The 23,175-nt window shown below is 37.8% G+C and overlaps 1 protein-coding gene across 2 annotated transcripts in view; it reads right to left on the bottom strand.

The window, feature by feature from the left end:
* Window positions 1-23,175, bottom strand: part of edil3a (EGF-like repeats and discoidin I-like domains 3a) — a 181,204-nt gene that overhangs the window by 41,604 nt on the left and 116,425 nt on the right. For both annotated transcript variants that reach the window (XM_026931547.3, XM_026931546.3), the window contains exons 5-8: window positions 9,491-9,672; window positions 1,649-1,804; window positions 977-1,121; window positions 134-318 (exon numbers count right to left, since the gene is read on the bottom strand). In XM_026931547.3, coding sequence (XP_026787348.2) covers window positions 134-318; window positions 977-1,121; window positions 1,649-1,804; window positions 9,491-9,672 — 668 coding nt within the window. The remainder of the gene's footprint in view (window positions 1-133; window positions 319-976; window positions 1,122-1,648; window positions 1,805-9,490; window positions 9,673-23,175) is intronic.

Raw genomic sequence — 23,175 nt, 5'->3', positions numbered from 1 at the left:
ACAAATTTGGAACAACTGGGTCACAGTTTGACATGCTTTCTGTCATTAAACCTGGCAGTCACACTGTGGCTCCAGGAGAGTTAATGGGCTGCCAGTCACACTGAGAGAACGGAATAGACAGAGATAGTAATACCTGTAGCCACTGAGACTGATCACTATGCCCAGCCGTCCAGGCATTGACCTTTCCCTGCTTGTCCAGACGGGCTTTGCTGGGCTCCCAGGTAAACATGTCCATGTTGAGGGTTCGGAAAGTGCTGGATGCTGTGATCTGGTAGTCCTGTATGTGGCCAGACTTCAGCCCCAGAGGCTCTGAGCATCCTATAGTGTTAAACAGCTTATTAGCTAGAGGTTATACCAATGTGACAGACAGATCTGAAAACTGATGTACACTGGGGTCGAGATTTAACAAAACAACACTGTGCTAGGCAATGCAATTTATATGGTATATGGTTGCAGTGGGTTCGGCAGTAAATAAACCCGAGGTGCCAACCATATGTCAAGTTAAAATAAGTTAGAATTAATAAGATTTCAGATAGATAAAGTTGTCACAATACTACAACTGCTAACACTACCCATCACCCTAACTTCAACTATTCAAAACTTTTAAAATTCATTCCATTTGTTTATTTCTATATTGCTTTTAAGAATAGATAACACTGCTTTACACAAATCTGGAAGTAGATTTAGATCACTAATGAGCAAGCCAGAAGCGACAGTGGCAAAGAAAAACATCCTGAAACGACAGGAAGAAGAAACCTTGTGAAGAACCAGACTGAAAAAGGAACCCATCCTCTTCTGGGACTATAAATCATTATAGTATATAGGTGTAGAAAAGTTCAAGACAAAAGGGTGTTGAAAGGATGTTCAGTATGAGCATACTGTGAGCACAGGACAGTCTTTATGATTACAGCAGCAGCTCTTAGGTATAAATCTACCAGGCGATCTATCCAGGTGAGAGTATCCACTGAAGACTAACCTGTGAGTTCACAGCCCAGGAGCTCCATGCGCAGAGTGCAGTGTCTCCTGCAGACTTGTGGGTAGATCCTCACATACTGAGCCTCGATAGGGGGAGTGAACGAGTTGGCCGAGGGAGTGTTGTTATCGATGTTACCCCGGAATATCTGCACATGGACAGCCAAACAGAGATGCCAGTGTTAACATTAAAGATCATTCTTTCAGTGTTGTCGTTGTTATTGTTGTTGTATGGGTTAGTCAACAGGCCTATAGTATTAGTTATAATACAGACTAATAAAAGAAGTGTAATATACAAGCATGTCATACTAAACCACAGGAACAATACTTCACTGTCATACAGCCAATAAACAACTTCATCTCAGCAAAATGACATAGACATAAAAAAGAACATCCTTGACAAAAGCAGACAATGATGCAGCAAAAATTTCCTCCCAAAGTCATTAGAGGAGATCATAAAAAAAATAAAAAAGATAAAATAAAACAAGAGTGGGAATTGAGGCTGGGTAATAGAAAATGAAGGGAGGGGCTCAGTCAAAAATGATGGAGCATCCTTGGTGGCCCTAGTGGCTCTCCTTCATCCCGAAACAGTATAAAAAATCCAATCTGAAGAGCTGTTAAAGTGTGTGGAGTGTGAGGCACGCTGAGCCGGCGGCTAATTAAAAACACATCTCACCATATCCTCGTCCGTGCCCTTGACTTTGTATGTCCTCCATGTCTTTCCGTCGTCGCTGGAGGCCACTTTGTATGACTTGACGTACTCAGGGCTCCCAATCCGCTTGGCCCCCTGGGTTATCAGGCCTGTGACCCGCATCTTTCTCTGCAGGTTTATCTGGATAGAGAGAGAGAGAGAGATGAGTAACGATGAGGTAATCAGTGGTGCTCTTCCCAAGGAGGCTAGAGGGAAGAATGGAGTGAGCTCAGGGGAAAAGAAGGCCTCTAACTTGTTTGCATGCACAACCAGTCCCACACTGTCCCAACACAATGACACTGTATCTGTATTTAGTGAGCCAAATATTCATATCTGTATCTGTATTCGGATTTAAACCTGATGTGGGTGTGGTCCCCACTTTTATATATATATATATATATATATATATATATATATATATATATATATATATATATATATATATATATAAAAACTAAATATGAACCATACCACAATGCCCATGGAAAACATGTGGCAGGGATGGGACGTCAGTCCATCTCAGGACACCATGCACATACATATTCCTCCAAATGTTTTTGGGAGGTGGGAGGAAACTGGAGAACCTGGAGGAAACCCATGCGGACTCAGGAAGACAACGCAAAACCATCTATCTATACTGCGTATTTGAATGTGAGTATGTACTGTATATAGTGTGTGTGTGTGTGTGTGTGTGTGTGTGTGTGCGTGCATATGACATCATCTCAATCCAAAACGAATTAACACATACACTGTTGTCTGCTACTATCAGAGGCACGCAGCAGAAGAGTAAGTAATGGGACTTTGATAACAACTCCCACGCTGCTTGATGTCACGTCTCATCTATCTTACTCATAGACAGCACCTAGAGACCCCAGTCTGTATTGAGGCATTTAGTCTACCTCCAAACAGCAAGTGAGTGCAGTCAGCCAGAGCAGGCGATGTTCTGCCTAAGGTGAAGCTGTCTTTGAGTTGTCTGGGGCTTATTTGAGTGCATGGAAGGGATGAGGGAGGAGAGGAGGGGAGACGAAGATGATGCCTGGTCCTTCTATGAAATGAGGACAAAGTGATAGTTATGATTCATGCTGTAAAGTGATTTGTTACTGCTGGGTGGGGAGGATGTGAGAGCAAGTGTGCGAGAATGCTACAGTCAGCTGCTCCAGATGACAGCTAATTCACCATCTTATGGCGCATGAGCACTGGCTCTGGGGATTTTCATGGTCCACACAAATCACCAGCGAGGTGCGCTCTTTCTTTTTCTCAGAGATGAATCAAGGATTGTAAACCACATGGATACCCGATGTGAAACATGCAGACTTTGAGAGAAATACATAACAGAGTATATTCCCATCTGGTAGGAAAGAGATTATTTAGTCATTCTTTTGACTTGTGGGGCTTTTAAAAAAATCAAATTACAGGTACACTGAGTAGGTCTAACATATTTAGTAGTAAATCACATGATACTGGATTACTTCTGACTATGTGAGCTGCTATAACTGAAATACTAATAATCTCCAAGACTCGTGCAGAACATTTTCCTAGCTCAAGGACTGAGCTGCTAAATATTCCACACATACTACCACTGAACCATCCATTTTTTCCTCCTGTTTCAGCAGGTTTCAGCAGAAAATACTATCAGACTAATAAGACTTTGTTTTCTTGATGCAGCCAGGAGTCAAATAATCTGATGATCTTGATGACTGTTAGTGTGGCAGTCTTCTGGGAGACAAAACTGACCTGATTTCACTGCACTCTTATCCATCTACATTTCCTTTCTCATTGCCTGCTTAGAACCAAAACAACAGTGGCCAATTATCTGGCCAAGACTAAAAAGCCGTAGCAATAGTAATTGGAGCGATGCATCAAATTCATAATGACCACAGATGTTAGAGTCCTTTCACCTAGTGATACATCTGGCACCCACACCCAGAGCATCAGAAACATCTGGTGCCATGATATTTGTCAGTTTTGTGGAAATTGTTTGGGCCACAGATGACTGACACGGAATAGCTGCGTGTCCCAGAAGCCGTCCATCACGCTGACAATGATTCGCGAGAGAGATATTTAGCAGTCATGATCTCAATTCTCCAGCCAGTGGACAGAATTGGAAAAGGACATAAAATTGTACATGATCTGGCTACACCCACGCCTTCAGTAACTTGTGCATAAATGGCTGCACAGATGAGTGAAATACAGTCATACAGAAAAAACCTAAACAACTAAGCTTTCTTCTTAGTGAGTCAAACTTTCTTCTTAGTGATTCGATTTCTTTCTTGTGTTTAATCCACTACCATATACAGTGAGATCTTTCATACAGACGCTCTCACTGTGTCCTTTTTGCAACAAGCAATGAGTCATTTAATGATAACGCATTCAAGATGTCTGCTGCACCCACGTACAAATGCAAAGATAAAAAAAAAGCCATTTATCTTGATTACAGGTATGAGGTAAGAATACATTACCAAAAAAAAAATGCTGATTTAAATAACCAATATTATATGGTAGTTATTATGCTCTGAATACTTTTCTTTATTCCACAGCATTGTTGAATTATCAAATCTGACTGGTCAGAAGATGGTGGTTTTTTTTGTGTTTTTGAACAGTGCAACTCTGACAGTATTTCCAGCTGCAAGATTTATAAGCACTTGTTCTAACACAGTTAAAACTTACACAGGGACTCATATGGTGGATGCTCCTCATAAACAGATTTAAAAAAAGAGAAAAAAACTGTCTCATTGTTGAAATAGTCAAGTTTTTTCCTTTTGGAAGGAGTCTCCAGTGTAACAGTCAGAGGGTAAAACCATAACTTTCTGATATAGGAGTCTTGGGATGGGGATGGAGGGATTTACAGCTTTTGTTAACATAACAAGCTGCAGTTTTTTTTTTGTCATATTAGTTTCAAGAGTGACAAAAGAGTGGTTGGTGATGGAACTTCTGCTTATAGCTGCTATAACATAAGTGATAACAGGAACTACCTTGTATCTCAGAAGTTCCACAACATTAAATGTAAATATAAACTGATAAAATGAGTTGCCCTTAAATAAATGAAAAGTGTTAGTCTTGGCAAATTGCTGTGGTGTAAGAGGAATAAAAAATGCTATTGGAAAAGAATGATCTTCACACCACTACATCGTTGATTATTTTCCTATAACAGCACACCCTGAAGTGTTGTAGTTCTTACGTGATTGTTAAGGATATTGGCATTTTGCTCTTCTTGTATTCAGAATGGACTCATTCTAAATCTAGGAACCTGCCCCTTTAAATGCTGTGCAGTGTGTGAGCATATTCTGCTGTGCAAATATGTTCAAGGCTGACGTTGGGATAATTCATTTTGTTAACATGGATAGGTAGACTGCAGCAAGATGCATAATTAAGTTGAGTAATTGCCATATCACAAGCCTGGCCCACACTGGGTAAATTGGGTGGGATTAATCAGAATGACACAGACATGCCACAAATCAGAGCTCCTGTTGGTAAATTGGGAGGAAGTAATCAGATTGTGTTACACGGTTTATTGGACAACACAATAAACAAATTTAATGAATCTAATTAATAACTCCACATATTCTATCCTTATTAAGGGCGTACATTAAGCTTGTGCAGGGAAACTAATATAATTATCATGTTGCTTAATTATTGTACCTTTTACATATCCACATTCATCTTCTGTGTTTATGCATGCCTACAGCAAATCAGCAAGATGTCAAAAATCCAATCTGCAGAATATATCACAAATTCTCCTCTCTGTGTTTTCTCTCTAAATGCCCAAATGCAGCACCCTTTCAATCATAAATTTCCTGATGTCAGAGATATAATCTGGAAATTGTCCACTTCAAGGCAAAAGATATTTCCCATGAGTGCCACAAAACAATTGCATGTCTGCAAGACAGTTGAGATGTAGAGAGCACACACAAATCTCACACACACCCTCCCTATCTAATCACCAGCTCAGTTAAACACACACACACACAAGCAAAAAATCATAAGCGCTATTTATGTTGTTATTTGCAGCACTAGGAGTTGGTTTGATTTATTTTGCTATTGAGCATTACACCACCTGAGGCAGCATTGAGTCAGAGAGGGAAAAGAGAAAATAAATGAAATACAGTAATCTAAGAGTATTTTCACATATGCTGCATTTAGCATGTTTAAATCAAACTCTGATGTTTCTCCCCTTGCTGTGGATCACTTAGGAAGGTGTGAACACAGCAATCACATTCAAGTGTGGACCAAAACAAATGGTCTGAGATCCTCTGAGTGAGGCGCTCTCATTCTGGTTCCAAGTGAACTCTAGAGCAGTTCGACAGCATTGAGAAAGCAATTCAACCTTAAATTGACCCACCTGCAGAAAGTGAACCAAACATGCCGTGTATTATGGGAGGTGCGATGCTAAACAGACCTGCAAGGTACAAACTGAGCCAAAATAATTCGCAGAAATGCGGTGAGTTCTGAATAACTGGACAGACAAACAAAAATAAACGCTGGATGTTTTACACGAAATACTTTAAACTAGTTATTTATACAGCGGAGTCCAAAAGTCTGAGAGCACTAGTGAAAATGCTTCTATTTTGCATTCAGTTTTCATTACAAATTATATTATTGACAACAACTTTAGTGAAAAGTAGAATCTTTGAAATATTTACATGAATTTCAGTTTGTTAGTATTTGGCATGTCCCCTTTTTGATGTAATGACACTGTGCACTTGAGCTGGCATGGACCCACAAGTTTGTGCAAAACCTAATGATCCATTTTAGATCAAAGCCATCAGAGTGTCCTCAAAACACGTTCTTCAGAAGAAGAGATTAGGCATGAAGAAAATCTGCCCTTGTACAAAGCAGATAATATCACAATGGTCAATATCACAAATTTGCCTACATTTAAATAGGGACCTAGAAATAGTGCAGAATCTTGAATATTAAATATTCAAGATATTGAACATTTATTTTGTTCGTTTTAAATATTTCAAAATTCTAAAACCTTCTGTTTACTTCCAATTAAAAAAAATCCCAGATTTTCAATGTGGTCTCAGAAGTTCTGTGTTCTCTGTGCTCTGGGGGTTTTTATGATTTGTACATGCACTTAGCAAAAGTTTGTTTACATTTTTCCATCTCTGTGTTTCGGATCAATAAATATGAGTACATCAGCCCTATTCACCCCTCAGCTAATATGTTTGGGTATTTTTTGGTTCGTTTAATTATGTGCAGTGTGATAAAAAATATCACTTTTGCTCTGATTCAGACTCAAGCAAATGAATTAATAGTTGTGAAAGCACCCTAAGAAATCCGGACAGAAAAACAGACACACATAACTAGTGTCTTATACTTTAACCCATAGTGTGCACAGGATTTTCCTATTTATCTTGTCATACTGCAATTACTGCCTACCCATTCTCCCACAATTCACATGGTGCGCTGTTCCAAAGCATCGAACACTCTCCCATATGGCATCATTAAAGCCAGACAAACATCATAAGTACTTGATGTTCCTTCTTTCTTTCATTTCCTCCTCTTTCCCCTCTTTCTTCCACAAGCCTGACTGTGGCACTTCGTGCAACCCCTAGCTGTGTGCATAGTCCATAAAAATCAAAACTCGAAGTTCTTGAAAGGTTTGTGTTATGATTGCCTGGCCTTGCTACCTTTTAAACACATAAAAAGTCTTTAACTAGACTAAGATTTTAAAGCTGCATTAGTTTAGTGGTCAAATGGCATCAGGAGGTCATAACAAATCAGCTGAAATGATTACATTTAAGTCACTGACATTTAGCTCTGAGGCTTGTCTTCTTGCTTTGAAAACAGCCTTTTCTGCATTAATCCTTTCTTAGTCTGCCTCTTGTGTCTTGTCAAAAAATAAAATGCCCCAAAATGAATATGAACAGCCAGACTGTGTCTAATAATACGTTTTTGGCATCTAAGAAGTGCACTCTTAAAATTGGATGAATGTTTCAGAATCACTTAACAATCATTAGTGTTTAGAGAAAGTAAGTAGTAAGTAGTGGACAACCTTTCTCTTCACTAAAAATGAAAATCAAAATTTTATAAATGCATTTTTTTAACCCCTTAAAATCCTGGCGTATTATACAGTTATTCATCTTAAAGCATATAACTCACTAACTACTATACATTCAGTAAGTACATGGAAACTAAAAGGAAAAGAGTGCAATTACAGGAGGGAGAAATATGTGTCTGGGAGTTTAAGGAGTTGATGGAAAACTAAATTAAAATCATAGTGTTGCCCAAGACTTTAACTGTAATAGTTAATAATAATAATAGAATAATATATGTTCATGTTGTAGTCATCTAAAGTTTGCTTTAACATAAAGACCTAAGAAAAAAGAAAACAACAGAAGATTCAAGTAAAAAAAAAAAATCAAGCTTTAATGAGCGCAGAACTTTAGTGCCAATTCCCTTTAAATTGATCACTTTTATGTCAAACTGTTTCATGCAGTGCCATGGAGACAAAGTATTATACAGAAAACTCTCATTCAATCAAGGATATTCAGTAACTGTGCATTTTACAAGGATGTGTTTAAGGAATGAATCAGAGTTTCACAGGGCGCCACTCATTGTGGAAATGAAAGTAAATGGAGTGAGACTTCTCTCCACTGTGATTGTCTAGCATATCAATCAAATGTTCACTACTGCAGATAGTTTCAAAGAATACCAAATGATCTAGAGGAGAGACTGTGGCATAGCAATGATATGCATTGATATGTTGCGTTGTAAGTTCCACAACATCACTATCGATCAATCAACTCACAGAGATGCACTGACAACGTTCACGCAGTCAGAAAACACACTCTGAATTTTGTATGAAAAATGAAATGAAAAGGATTGCATTGTAAGGTTTTGTAAGCACTGGCAGAAATGCTGTCCAGGCCAACCAAATTCACAACAAGGGAATGATATGCTCTAGGCTTCAGAAGCGAAGCAGTAATGAATACAATGTACATACTGGTCCATATCTAAGTTGCTTCATATAAGGGTGCCTACATATTATCAGTGTTTTTGAGCTTCATTCTGCAAAGATAAGTGCACTGTATGACCGATAAGCGTTTTTACTGTGCGTTTGAAGCAGTGCTACATCATCAAGGTGCTTTTGAAAACATAGATCATTTATAGAGCCAACCCACTTCTGCATGTTTCTAAATCCAGCATGTATCTATAAATCACAAGGGAAAAAAAGGCTTTGGTCATCCATTAGAGAAGTTGAGAGGACAGGAAAATAGGCGCATGAGACTTTATTGTCTCGACAATCTAACAGCAGGTTTAAACTCATCCGAGAGCTGTGGAGGCATTATGGGTGATTCCACACCTACTTTAGATTGGATAAAAACAAGTTTACTGTCCTGCTAGAGAAGATTAATATGTCTTGAAGGTTATGTTAAATAGTTGATATTGAGACACACAATATAATTATGTCATATATGAGGGATCATCTTATTGGTTGCGCTTTGAAAAGGTTAGTGTGAAATAGCGCCAAGGCATCAAGGCATCAAGGCATCAAATCCAAGTGGTGCATGCTGACCAAGGCGGTGTTGCCTTGCAGAAACAATGGTTTTACCTGCGCAAAGCATTTTTATTCTGATCATCTGTAGGCAGCCTAAGTGTTACACCTCACCAAATATATTCATTCAAATTCAAATTCATATGCATTTCAATAAACAAGAGCACTTTAATGCACAACAATATTATAAGAAAAGCTACTATTAGTTTTCCCCTAACCATAACCTAAGTTAAAACTTTTCAATAAAAGCACATCCTAAACTTTCATTTCCGTTCAGTGATGACACAGCTTTGTCCATGTCCAGTGTCATTTTATGCATCTGTTACCTGGATCCAGGGCCATCTGTCATTTTCGGCAGCCGTCCAGGCGTTCACCAGTCCCTTTTTGTTGAGTCGGGCGAAGTAGGGGTACCACTTCTGCAGACCGAAGAGAGCACGGTGGGTGGAGGAGGCGGTGATCTGCTGGTTGGAGATGATGCCTCCTTCCATACCGAGTGGGCCGGAACATTCTGGGCAAGACAAAGACAAGATATTTGAGGGCATTCTGTCCCTGAATGTTAATTATGTGAAGGTTGAAGAATGAATTTCAGGCTTTCGACAAATCAATAGCCCAGGTGCCTGGGACAAGCAGATTTATAAGTAGGACAAGTAGGTTTAACAACAAGAAAAAGAAAAATATTGTTATTACATCTGCGCTACACACATTGGCTGAGCAGCGATCTGGCTGACCGCAGAATGGTTTTTACTAGCATGCATGGATAACAGATGATCCTTCCAGAATTATAGACATGAAGGTATGTGGAAATGCTGAGGAAAATAAAGTTTTTTCCTACACCTACTACACGCTGTATCCTTGCAGTTAGTCGTATTGATAGCCAAAGTGCCAGCTAGTGACGAGAAAACACCACAGCTCAAAGGGTATCACAACCATGATACATTACAAACTTTATTTCCCTTAATCTGTATTAATGCACATGACTAGCTAACTAGCTCTCCATACGTTACTACATTATGTTAGCTACCGCTTTGTTAGCCTATTCAGTTAGGTTTCTGGGTAACCAAATCATGGCACTGGGCAGCGCACTGGAGCTTTTACTCGACCAGCAGACTAGATAATGAATGTATGATTTGTCTATCCCTGAATAGTCACATGAATTCAGTTGTTCAGCTGCTAGTTTTTGTGTATAAATGACCTCATCCTGATCTGACGATACAAACTTGCTGCACAGATTCAGGTTATATGATGCTAAAGTACAAAAATGTCTATTATCATCACTTGTAACCTGTCATTTTCCCTGCACCACCTAAGCCAGAGTCCTTGTTTGCCTTGTTTCCCAACACACTTCTCTTGCTTGTATGCTCCTCAGTGCTGCCAACATTTTACTCAGTGACAAGCTATCATCATCGAGATTGTTTCCTTGCTCTTGTCCTCCAAGGTGATGCTCTTAACCTAACATGAATTCAGCCACTTTGTTGAGGATGAGTGGTTTTGTTTTATTGTACAAGCATATCAATGACAGACGCTTTGTACCAGTCGACAAATGCACACTCTTGAGCATGAGTGTGATCAGTGACTGTAGCAGGAGACGGCAGTTTCTTTTAAAAATCTTCCACTGGAAAAGAGTCTTTTAGGATATATCTAATATGTCTCTGAAGACTTTATTTTTCTTTCACAGGGTTCTTTGACTTTCCTTGTGAAAAACCTGGATTGATTTTCAAAAATTTTAATCTTACTATGTTTTCTTGAGGTCATTCAAATACTAGTACTTGTACTGCTTTAAAGTGACATGATTCCAGTACTAATTTGCACCAGGAACTAGTGCCCTGTTGAGTACCTGCGTCTGTTCCCATTGCATCCAGGTAAGTGGGAGTTCTTCCCTGGAGATTATGGGGTGGTGACATCATTTCCTTGAAATGATGAAAGTGTCATGAAAATGTTATAATGACATCTGCAACAAAGTAGAAGCTTTAATGTTTGATCGACCTTTCACCTAGCAATTGGTTTTATGTGGATGTAGCCAACCAACTGGGACTTTCCACATTTCCACTGTACATGATGCAAATGTGTCTGCAGTGTGTGAATGGGTGTGTGAATGTGTGTGCCCTGTAATGAGCTGGCACCCTGTCCAGGGTGTCCCCCGCCTTGTGCCCCGAGTCACCCAGGATAGGCTCCAGGCTCCCCGCGACCCTGTGTACGATAAGTTGTACAGAAAATGGATGGATGGCTAGATGGATGATGCAAATGTTATCAGATATTATAGAAAAACCTCAGTGCTGTATAGTCTGGTACAAAAGCCATTCTAGGTAGCTGGTATGTTCTACACTGCATGCTAACATTCATTTATTGAGTCATCTTCAGTAACCATTTTATCCTTGTCAGGTTTGTGGTGGATCCAGAACCTAGCTTGGGAACACTGGTGTGAGAATAAACCCTGGATGGCACACCACACCGTCGCAGGGCACCATGCATGCACACACACATTCAAAACTATTACAATTTAGAGTCACCAGTCCAACTACTGGTATATTTTTGGGAGGTTGGAGGAAACCAGAGAACCTGGAGGAAACCCATGGGGAGACAACATACACAGAAACTCAATGGGGACAGTAACCCAAGTGCAGTATCCAACCAGGGACCCTGTAACCGTGAGGTGGCCATGGCATGCTATCATTCCCAATAAACTGTAGTACATTGTAGATTTATTTATGGATTTGTTTTCAAGTTTATAATAAGTATGGTACCATACTTAGTGGGACACTATTTAAAAAAACAAACAAAAAAAAAAAAAACAAAAAAAAAAAACATCTTAGTTGTACAGTAAATGATTTCAAATGTAGAATTACATTCATTTCTGCCATTTCTGTTGCCTAGACATTCTATAATCTTCATTTTATGTCTATTACTCATCCTTTAGTGTTCACCTGAGCCTTGGATGGATCTACATATTTGCCCCTGTGATTCATGGTTTCATTCTCATTAAGATTCATAAAATCAGTCTAGCTATACAGATCTTTGTTATGCAGAAGACTTTGTTTTATTAGCTCTATGATGTTACAAGGTATGGTGGTTCTCTGACAGATTTATTAGCTCTTGGTATCAGTGGGGTATGTAGAAGATGAATGGCATAGCTTCCCAAAGCCTGCGTTGCTAATGCTTCCCCCCCTTTTTCTAGTGCACTATTTTTGCATCTTTTTCAGTACCATGGTGTGCAATCTGGGACCCAGCTGTGGTGTTTTCAAAATGGTGGCTTCTGACGAGTGACAATATATGATGATTCTAGAACAAGAAGCTCTTCACCCTTTCTGGGTACACTCATATTGTCCTATTCGACACGCTTGACTTAAAGACTAACAAATTCAGCATGGGTATAGTTACAATATTGGCCATTCATCAATAAAAATAATGTTAGAATGTGGGACCATGGATTTGTTATAGTACCACACAGTCCAATGAAAACATGTCATAAGGCTTGTTTTAACAGGTTACAATTCACTTGTACGCTTTATGTTACTAGATTTTGATAGCATGTCCTATATTTAGGTTCAATCGAAAGACAAGCATATAGAACAAAGAAGCTGTAAAGTTATAGGATTATTGTCTCATATGGCTGGTTTCTTTACGACAAATTATTTAGTACTCCTAAAAAGCTTTATAAAGGCTATAATTTTCTCCCTGTGTGTTAAGGGAAAAGGGTTCATCAATGCTAGGTGTCTAAATGGGTTCTAGCTGGAACTTTTTCTTCTGGAAAGGAAACCCACAGTTGTAGGGTTGTACCTGAAACGTTTAAGATTTCCTCAACCAAAGACTGAGCTAAGAGGAACCTTTTTAGTGCTCTTTGTACTATCTCCAGCCTGTTTAATATTCCCCTGTTTACAATTCAGTAAGTTCCTTCAATTAGAATTCAATTACAGTTTAAATGATCACCTCCTGAATCAATACTACAAAGTGTAGCCTTCTATCCTCTTTTAAGCTTGTTAGGCAATGTGCTTTGGGGTGTGGATACTTGGCACCAGTATCTGAGTCTCCCTGAGCGGCTCTTGTTCTTGTCCACAAGGAGAACGAGCTGAGCAATAGAGCATCTAAGAAACCTTGTTTGTATCTTTTCTGCAACTTTCAATGCCCATCTCATGAAATCATTTAAGGCTTAATTTAGTTAGGAGCATTTATCTCATTGGAGCAGTGGCGGCGCCAGTGATACTTCCCCGCATCATGTCTTTTAGCAGCTTTGTCAAAAATGTCTTTAAGACACAGAGGTTTTGGCAGTGCTTGCCTAGTCTGTAAGACAGAGAGTAAAAAGGGCAAAATCAGACAGAGACAGTACTAAGAGACAGTTGTTTTGTTCTGCAAAATTATTCATATAACAAGAGAGCCTTTCAAAGCCTCTCTTGTACTATTACAATATGGAATTTCCTTACTGTACGGGTTATGTGTGTAGTGCAAGTGCAATATTTCAGATATAATATGCTGGCCACAAACCTATTTTTTTGGTTAAGATGAGATTTGTGGCTAAAAATAATTCACAGTACTAATGATTTGTGTTTATGGTTATGAAGTAAAACAATGGTTCTACCCCAAGGGTCCATGATGGATGGCCAGGTTGCCTGTATTTTTTTTTTTTTCTAAATTCTTACTTCATTATACATTATTATATTCATTATTGAGTTCCAGTCACTTAAATTCGATGGGTTTAATCCAAACTTCAATAAGTAAGAAACAAGTATATAAATAATCTCAACGTGGACCCAATGTGTTCTGTTGGTGAAAAGTTCAGGACTAAATTATGATGTTAATATGTCATGCTTGTAAATTTGTGTTTAGAAATTTCTAGAATGTAATGTGTAAAGTGTTGTAATCATTTCCTAAGCATTTATAACTGAGAAAGTTCTAGAACGTGTGAGAATGGGAGTGGCTGTGGGCGGAGCCAGGACATATAGAGAAATTGGGTTTACATGTGCTAATATATGTGCATGTGCTCACAATGAAGACAAAAGAATGCATCCTTGAACAAACATGTATTGTTGGCAGTGCTCATCTTCCTCCATTACGTAATCGAGAAACAAATCCAGCATTGTAGATTTTAACAATCAAAACCACTCACTGGAAGGCAAACTCACCTTACAGTTTACAGTAGCAAGTGACACGTCACTCATATCGCTTGTAGTTTGTCTTTTGTGGGTGTGTAGCTACCGCTACTGTTGTTGCTTGTGTGCACCGTTCAGCATTTATTGTAATTTAGATGGGAAACAGTAGTAGGCAAAATGTATCGGCTACAGCCCAATATATAATTTATACAAACCACTTTTGTTAAAAAACATATTTAAGTTTAAGTTACATGTTACATGCTAGGCTTTGGACTAGCTATGTTGGCAAAGATTAGCAAAGCAAGCTAACTGTACTAGCTATTTTCACTCATTTTTTTCACTATTTTTTTCACTCATTATTTTCACTATTTTCACATGTGTAGAAAACAGGTGGTCATCTGTCACTGTATCTCTTGCTAGTGTGAAAGTAGGGTCAGTCTAATTCAGCTGTAAAATTGAAGGTACTGTCACTACCAAGACCCATTAAAAATTGCAAAGTGTAACACTATTGGACCACTTTTTTTTTTTGTAAATAAAGTAGCAAATTGCATAGCATAAATAAAATATGACCTGTGGACGTCTGTGTATGTGAATCTCTTTACTAATTTTTTGACTCCATGCACAAATTTAATGAACTTTTTAATGAATATACTGACCAGCAAATGTAAGTCTCTTTTTTCAGGCTTTGTCAACAACAGTCATTAGTTTGTCTCAGGAACACACTGTGCTAATGCCTTGCAGGTCACTGCCATAATGTGAATCCAACCAAGATCAAGGCATGGAAAAATAACAAGGACCTAGGGAGAGTGGTGACTAATGAACATGTGTTTTGACACAGCACCCAAGCAATAGCAGTGATGCTACACCTGGGCAGCAGGGAAAAAGAAGAAGATGAAAGGTCTGATAGCACTTCAGAAATTTCCTGCTGTTATTATGTGTGAATCTATGGAGCAGAAAAGAGAATACTTGATATCATGAAATATGAAATAGATGCAAATGTAAAAAAAAAAAAAAAAAAAAAAAGTTTATCTGCATGATAAAAAGGTAAAAAAAAAAAAAAATCAATTTGTTGTTTGTTTGCTTTTGCTTCTCATTTTCAGTGATTTTTCCCCCTTCATATGTCCATGATATTTCTGTTAACAGTGCTTTAAAAATTGTGACCTTAGTTTTATAAGATTCTATCTGGGTTATGAAAGAACAAAACATATAAATTTATAGTAATAAGGTCACACAATGATTGTGTGTCTGTAAAATGTGAGTTTTGATCTGGTGTGATCTGGATGGCTAGAATATCTACACCTCCACATCTGCGTTCACACAGTTGAAGTCTAACAAGCTGCTGCACCTAATGGTTCAATTGTCATTGCTGCAGTGAAAATAAGGTTCATACCTCTGATATCATATTTACACTTTATAAGAAAGTTATGAATGAGATATTTCCATAAGAAAATATGATTGGAACTAGGAATTTGTGAATAATCTTGACATGAATGACACAATGGCAAGAATCGTTCTCTGAAGAAAGCTCATTGTCCCAGATTCTAAACTTGAAGATTCTGAAGCTTGTGTCCAGCTAAGTGATATGTAAGTGATAAAACATGAAAGGTCATGCTGTTATAATAAAATAATCAACAACGAGATGGTATGACGCAGCACATCCTGAAGTCTTTTATCCCTCTTATGTAATATAAACCTATCATTTCAATTACACTACTATCAGAGCCATGCTGTAAAAGTAAATTAATCAACAACTTCTGACCAATTAGATTGGAGAATTATGCTACAAAAAAAGCATTATGGTACAAAAAAGATATCAGACACTCTGTGAGCTGTGGGTGGAGCTTTTGAGGCTGAGAATAAAACTTCAGTAGCGTCAGATTCATGGCTTTGTTTGCACAGAGCTCAGGCTCTTTTACACTAAGGACTCTTTCACACCTACTTTTGGTTTGTTTGCTAATTGGTTTGGTTTGTTTTCTCACTGCACATAATTAAATGAACCAAAAAGCAATACAATGTTGGCTGAGGATCGTCTAAGGCTGAAAATGTATGCTTAAAACATCTTCATTCATTGGTCAAAAATATGACAATGGAGCAAATTAAACAAACCTCTGTCAAGTGTGTGTAGAAATCATAATCATAATCACTCGAGCATGGAGAAAACATAGCCACACTCAATATATTACTAAATAATTATAGAAATTACCATTTTTAATTTGTGTATCGCAATTTGTGTATCGCATCTACTGTTTATTTTCTCTTTTCTGGCTCAGTTTGCGCCTCGCAGCTCAGTTTATCAGCTCACATCTACAGAAAAAATGTCATCCGCAACCCAATACACACCCAATACATGTTTGGTTCACTTCCTGTATTCAGGCCAATTCAGAATTGAATTGCTTTCTCAGAGCAATCAAACTGTGCTAGTGTTTGATTGGAGCTGTACCAAGACCGCCTCGCGGTGATGGTCTCGGACCAGTTGTTTTGGTTCGCACCTGAGTTTGATTGCTGTATTCTCACCTACGCAAATGAACCGTACCAAAGAGGAAAACACACCAGGGTTCGATTTAAACAGACTAAACACTGCACCTAAGAGTATATCTTCATGTTCAAAAATTGATGCAACTGTTGCTTATAAGTTTTTCTCTCTGAATCTGAAGGTCTTTTGTGTGTGGTGTGAAGGTCTTCATTACTGCTTTACTGGAATAAGAGCTTTTCTTTTTTTTTCATTCAGTTTCAGGTTTTTTCTGCTTATTATTATATTCTGATTATTATTACACTTTTATAGTTAAGTTAAGTTAGTGTGTCTAAGGAGTAAATGACTTGTCTCACCAAACTCCAACTTAACAGCAGATATATGGTATAAGATAATTTTTTTAAGCCTCATCCACTAATGTAATGCATTAATATACAGAAGCAAAGAAGGAATTTCAGAAGCAGAAAACTCCACCCTCAAAATCTATTACATAGATACTATTATATAGATTCTTACATTTTTAATGTCCAAAGACTTGTCACTATAAAACATCATAACCCTTTTATCACTTTCATTTCAGAGCAGAACTCATGGTTGAATGGCCTATGACTTGCCAAAGAATTTACAACACCTCTATGGTAAGTGTTTTTTTTTTCTTTCACCTACTAAGAATGTTTTATAGCTGTGGAGAGGAAATGGCGTTGAAGAACTCTGAACAGTTCTGAATAAGCTAAGCATTCAACTTGAAATTTTAAAACAATATGACAGGTAGAGTCGTTGCACCTGGAGGCTTCAGATGGCCATTATCCTAAACAGTTTTGATTTATTATCTATTACAAATAGACAGAAATCATCATTTTTGCATACTGATAGATAATTTGAAAGGATATATAAAATGTTGCTTGAGGTTAGAGCTCTCCATGTCTATTAGCATTGTAGCACATCCAATAATGGGGATGCTTTCGCCTTGCTGTGCTCTGATTGTTTAGGACTGCACGTAGGGCCTTCTGTTGATATACATCTTCAATTCAATTTGTAGCTTGACAGCTCCCTGCTTTCTCCACACACCAGGTGCTGACTGCTAATATTTACAGAGATAAAGCGCTCACTAGCTCACTGCCAATTCATCTCAATTGTTCAGCACTATTTGAAGGAATCAGATGTGTTACAGTTCTGTCTCATCCCTTTTCATCCTTCAGTCAAAAGTTGGATTTGTGAGGAATCAAAGCAAAGAAATGCCGTGGGATGAACTTGCGACACCTTTATTCACAACATGCTTTCAGCAGGCTTTGTCTTTGTGGCAAATCCATGGCTTCAGAGTTCAACAATGTCAAAACAATAACCAAATTAATTTTTCTTTCTTTTTTCTTCTAATCTTTGTGCTTGTATTTTTTCATAATATGATAATCTGAACATCAAAGGGCTCAGTTTTTCAGACTGCAAGGGATCCTAATACTTTATTTGAATAGCAGCTATAGCTATAGGACCTTTATAACGCATCCATAAGCACTACATTAATCTTTTATAAAGCAATGCTCAACAATTATGAAAAGCATATAAAACCTGTGAGGTAACATTAGATGTCTAACTGTTATGTGTTAAGTCAAACATATACTGATAGATTTTATTTCACATTAATAAACTTTGTCTGTTTACCTTGACAAAAGGTAAGGTCACATCTTTTCAGCAAGAAAATTGAGACGAGTGATTAATAATGTGAGATGGAGGAAAGGGGGCAGGGCTTCAACGAGAGTCAGTTAATATTGGACAGTTCAAAACACCTACATAACTGTCAGTCATGCCACATTCATAAGTCGACTGGCTCATCTGCAATTTTTATTGAGGGTAAAAGAAGACTTTTTGCAAAAAAGTCAGGTATTATAACATACATTATCACATCAACTTCAAGAAACCAAAGAAATATTCACCAAAATGACATGGAATTGTGTCTAGTTAGTTTATAATCTTATCTAGCGCTTTAACTGGCAGCTGAACCGCATGGTTACCACATTTATCAGTGTAATTCCAATACATATTGTTAATAATTTTGTCTCCAACTTTTCCCTCTATCTCAAAGGATTACAATACAGGTGTTTTTGACATAATACATCCACAAGGGGACACTTTCAGTTTCTCAAATATAGCTTTAAAATCAGTATGAAAACCGGACGTTGATATCACCAGCGCTACTCTTCATTCATTAAGTTACTGAGATAAAATGTCAAAAGTTAAAAAAGATAAAACACATACCTTGTTTTTGACTTTCCACCCTTGATAGTATGAAGATATAATGTTACAGTCATGTTCCTGTATTTATATACGAGTTGTGTTACCACACGGTCACTTGGTCGCTAAACTGAAGTTACTTAGCAGGAGTTCATAAGTCAGCTGTGAGCTTGATTTATCAGCAATTTCACAAGTATAGTGTTTTTATCAAGATAACTTCTTGTTTTACAATGATTACCAAAAAGATTATATATTAAAATATATATATATATATATATATATATATATATATATATATATATATATATATATATATATATATATTTATATATTTACATCAATAAAAGAGAATCCCACACTCATGAACCACAATCCTTAGGGTCCATAAGAAAGAGCGCCAAATTAGCCAAGCTCACAAACTGAGCGGCTAACTAAGTTAAACTTTTGTGAGACGTTTTACTAAAATGTGTAGAATAAAGTTTCTAAATATGTATACAGGACATGAAGTATATTTTATTTTGTTGTATTTGTTTGTTTTTTATAGAAGGCGTAGTCTTATAGAAGGTGATAGTCATGTCTCATCCTGTCTAGTAAACTTAAATACCTAAAAATATTTTATTGTAATTTCATAAAACTTGGAAAAGTCTACAATCAAAATTCATTAAATTTGTAGTTGCAAAATTAATGGCGTACTACTGGGCCATTGTGCTCAACAGGTGCTTCTACTGTTACACTAAACTGGCAACTCCTGCAAAGATCATGTCAGGTAAGGCACCAGTTTAAAAACCACAGTGCTAAATGCAGTCAGTATGCCTAAAGATGTATTAAACCTCACTAGTTAAGTGTAATTTCCTCACACAGTGAAGGTCAGGTTTTATTCATGTTGCAGGATAGATAGATGCTGTAAAGAAATTTACACAAGCCTGAGCTATTTCACTTGTAATTCGATACTATACTTAAAAATGCTATAACTTGTGCTTAGCAAAATGGAAACATATTACAGGGAAGCCTTTAGTTTTCAGAAAAAAAATATTTTCAGAAAAAACTGTGTCCACTAAGGTTTCTTTTCTCTTCTCTCTTTCATGGTAAGACAAAAAAACCTTTATGCTTTCTCACAGGTTTTGACATAAGCCTTACATAAATCCTCCACTATTGCTTTATAAAATATTAAAGCAATACTTATAAATGTGTTATGAAGGTCCAGTGTTGGTATACTTTAAATAGTGTTGCTATCTTATACCTGCATGTTTTAAAAATAAGATGCATTAAGGTGAATTGGTATAGTGTTTAGATTATACACTATAATGTTTTATACACTATAACTCAATATCAGTCCTTCACTTTAAATTCTATAAGGGCAGTTACTTGATATTTTCATGGTACTTCAATATTTTAAACCAAATATGGCTCGAGAAATTGGCATTTCCAACACCACTGCAACACCAATACCAAATAACATTAGCAAGTCATGAGGCACAAGCCTTTCGAGGAGACTTTCCTTATCACCTTGGATTTATTTTCCCAGCTGAGGCTCAGTGTTGGTGTTTCCACTCTGCAGACGATGATCTTTAGTGATGAGCTGTGTGAGATGCTCTCACACCAACCTCGCCACACAAGCCAGCAGTCATCCCTAAAGACAGCACAGTGCTGCAATGACAGCCAAACCCATTTCCCAGCAGGCCGAGCTATAGACTCTGCAAATTAGAGCAGTCATCAAGCTCAGACTGCTGGGCCAGGAGTTAAGACAGAGCTAATGGTGGGAGAAGGTGAGAAAGAAGTGTGGTTTCCATCCAACTGTAGATTTTGAATTTGTGCAGAACAAAACAAAAATGGAAACTCTAGAAATAAAAAAAAAAATTAATTAGCAGAAAAAATAAAAAAAGTAGAAAAGCTGTTGGGGAACCTACTATCAAAAAGATTAAAAAAGAGAAGTAATAATGCAGTGAGCTTGTTCTTGTCTTAACTACATGACTTTGATGTTTGCTTATAATTTATGAAACATTTATAAAAAGAAGCTCATGTTTATAGAACAACATTAATATTTTTATAATTCAAAAAAATGCACATACTTCATGTGATTCATGGATGGCCATTTTTTTTTAAATGTTGCTATCGAAATCCAATGCAAAACAGATTCATGAAACTAGGAATTTTTAAATGAGTAAAACATGATTACTGAGTCAGGAGACAGAAAAATAATCTATAATCTGATGTTCCTGAGCTTCTGTGATTGGTCCTGATGATCCTATAATAGTAATTCACAGTCAGTACTGTGTCAGCGGAGTGTTGGGTCGGAATTGGCATGAAATTTGTATTAGTACATCATATACCAGCTTGGATACCTTAACCAGCATAACGCCTCAAAATTAGGCATGAAAACTACTACATGGTGACGGCCGGCAGCCAATCAGGGGAGAGAGAAAGCGAGAGAGCGTAAACAAATGGGAGTGAGAGAAAACTTTACGCCATAAAAGGGGAAAAGGTTTCAGGACTGATAAAGGTTTTGGTGCAGGCATTTATTTGGAAGCTAGTGGTTGATGACAGTCAGCCGATAGTTAGCTACAGAACTCATGTTAGCAAATATCAGGAGGCGTTGATGAGTTTTGCATTTATGTTGGACGACACTGAGTCAACTCGATGTCTGATCATGATCAGGTGTTAAAGTTTAGTTCTTTACACTATATTTTAGCTAGCTAGCCAGAGCTAGCAGGGGGATGCACAGGGCCTTAGGGAAAGTCTGTATGGTGGTGCCTACAGTGTGAAATTAGAGCAGAGCTGCACTTTTCCCTTCAACCAAAGCTTATTATCTAGTTAGCATTAGGTGACTAGTTCATTCTGAACATCATGTGCTTTCTATATTATCACAGAATGAGCCATCACACCACAGCAGGTTTGCGATGCACGGACATTGCTGCTTGAACATACAGTCATGTACAAGCTAACCAGCTGATATCAACATTAATATGGGAAAATTCATATACATTTCTTTATATCAGATATAAATATATAAAACATATATTCAACAAATGTATGATCTTTGTGATGGTTCAGTAAATTCTGACTGTTTGGAAGGCTGTAGTGAGTGATGCAACAGAGGATAGATCATTTTTTACGTGCTTCAGCACTCAGCCCCACTCTGTGAGTTTGTGTGGTTTACTGCATCCTAGCTGAGCTGTTGCTGCACCTGGAAGCTTCCATTTCACAATAATAGCACTTGATCGGGGCAGATCTAGCGGGGCAGAAATTTCACAGACTGAGTTGTGGCAAAGATGGCATCCTGTGACAGTGACAGGTTTAAAGTGACCAAGCTCTTCAGTACATCTCTACAGCCAATGTTTGTCTATGGAGATTGCATGGCTATGAGCTTGATTTTATGCACCTGTTAGCAATGGGTGCGGCAGAAACACTGGAACTCAATAATTAGGAGGGGTGTCCACATACTTTGTCCATATAGTGTATCTTTGACATATGTATCATATACAAATTCATATATGCATATATATCCTTTCCGGTATATGTACAGACACGGCCATGAATCAGAGTTTTGTATAGATTTCTAATCCTACAATGCTGCTGAGGGTATTAGAGTGAAGAGAAAATGCTAAAGTAACAAAATTAAATTATAATTACAAACTTTACTTTACTTACTTTACGTTACTGAATTACTGTTGTAAGGAAAGGTAAAGTCTGGAAGATGGACCTTTAAAAATAGTGTCTGCACTCCACTGAAGACTGAGATAATGAATAGAATAGTGTGAAGTAAGGGATCTGGAGATTGCTTTCTGCCTGGCCGCGTGTGGTAGGGGAGAACACCAACAGAGATTTTCACAGGAACATCTCAATATTTTGTCCTGATTCATTCTCTCTCTCTCTCTCTGTCTCTGTCTGTCTCTCTCTCACACACACAGGCACGCACTCTTTCTCTCTTCTTCTCTCTCTCTCTCTCTCTCTCTTACCCACCCTCTCTCATCCTTGCACATACACAAAATACACACCTGGGCCTAAGCTCGAGAGCACTTTTCCACTCCCAAGTGTGTTCACTGAGAGGATATTCGCAGTTACCCAAAATATCATCCAGGCAAAGTTTTCAGGTTGATATTGGAGTTTAGAAAGATATTAGCGCAGCCAGATGGTCTGAGATATTCCCCTACCACTATAAGCTATTCTACACACCCGTATGCTAGCTTTTTTTTATTATCTCAGTCATACCCTACTTTCTGCAGCAACAAAACCT

This window comes from Pangasianodon hypophthalmus, chromosome 24, assembly GCF_027358585.1.
Source record: "Pangasianodon hypophthalmus isolate fPanHyp1 chromosome 24, fPanHyp1.pri, whole genome shotgun sequence".
Lineage (NCBI taxonomy): Eukaryota > Metazoa > Chordata > Actinopteri > Siluriformes > Pangasiidae > Pangasianodon > Pangasianodon hypophthalmus.
Note: the sequence above shows the minus strand (reverse complement) of the source record. Positions and strands in the feature narration are given on the sequence as shown.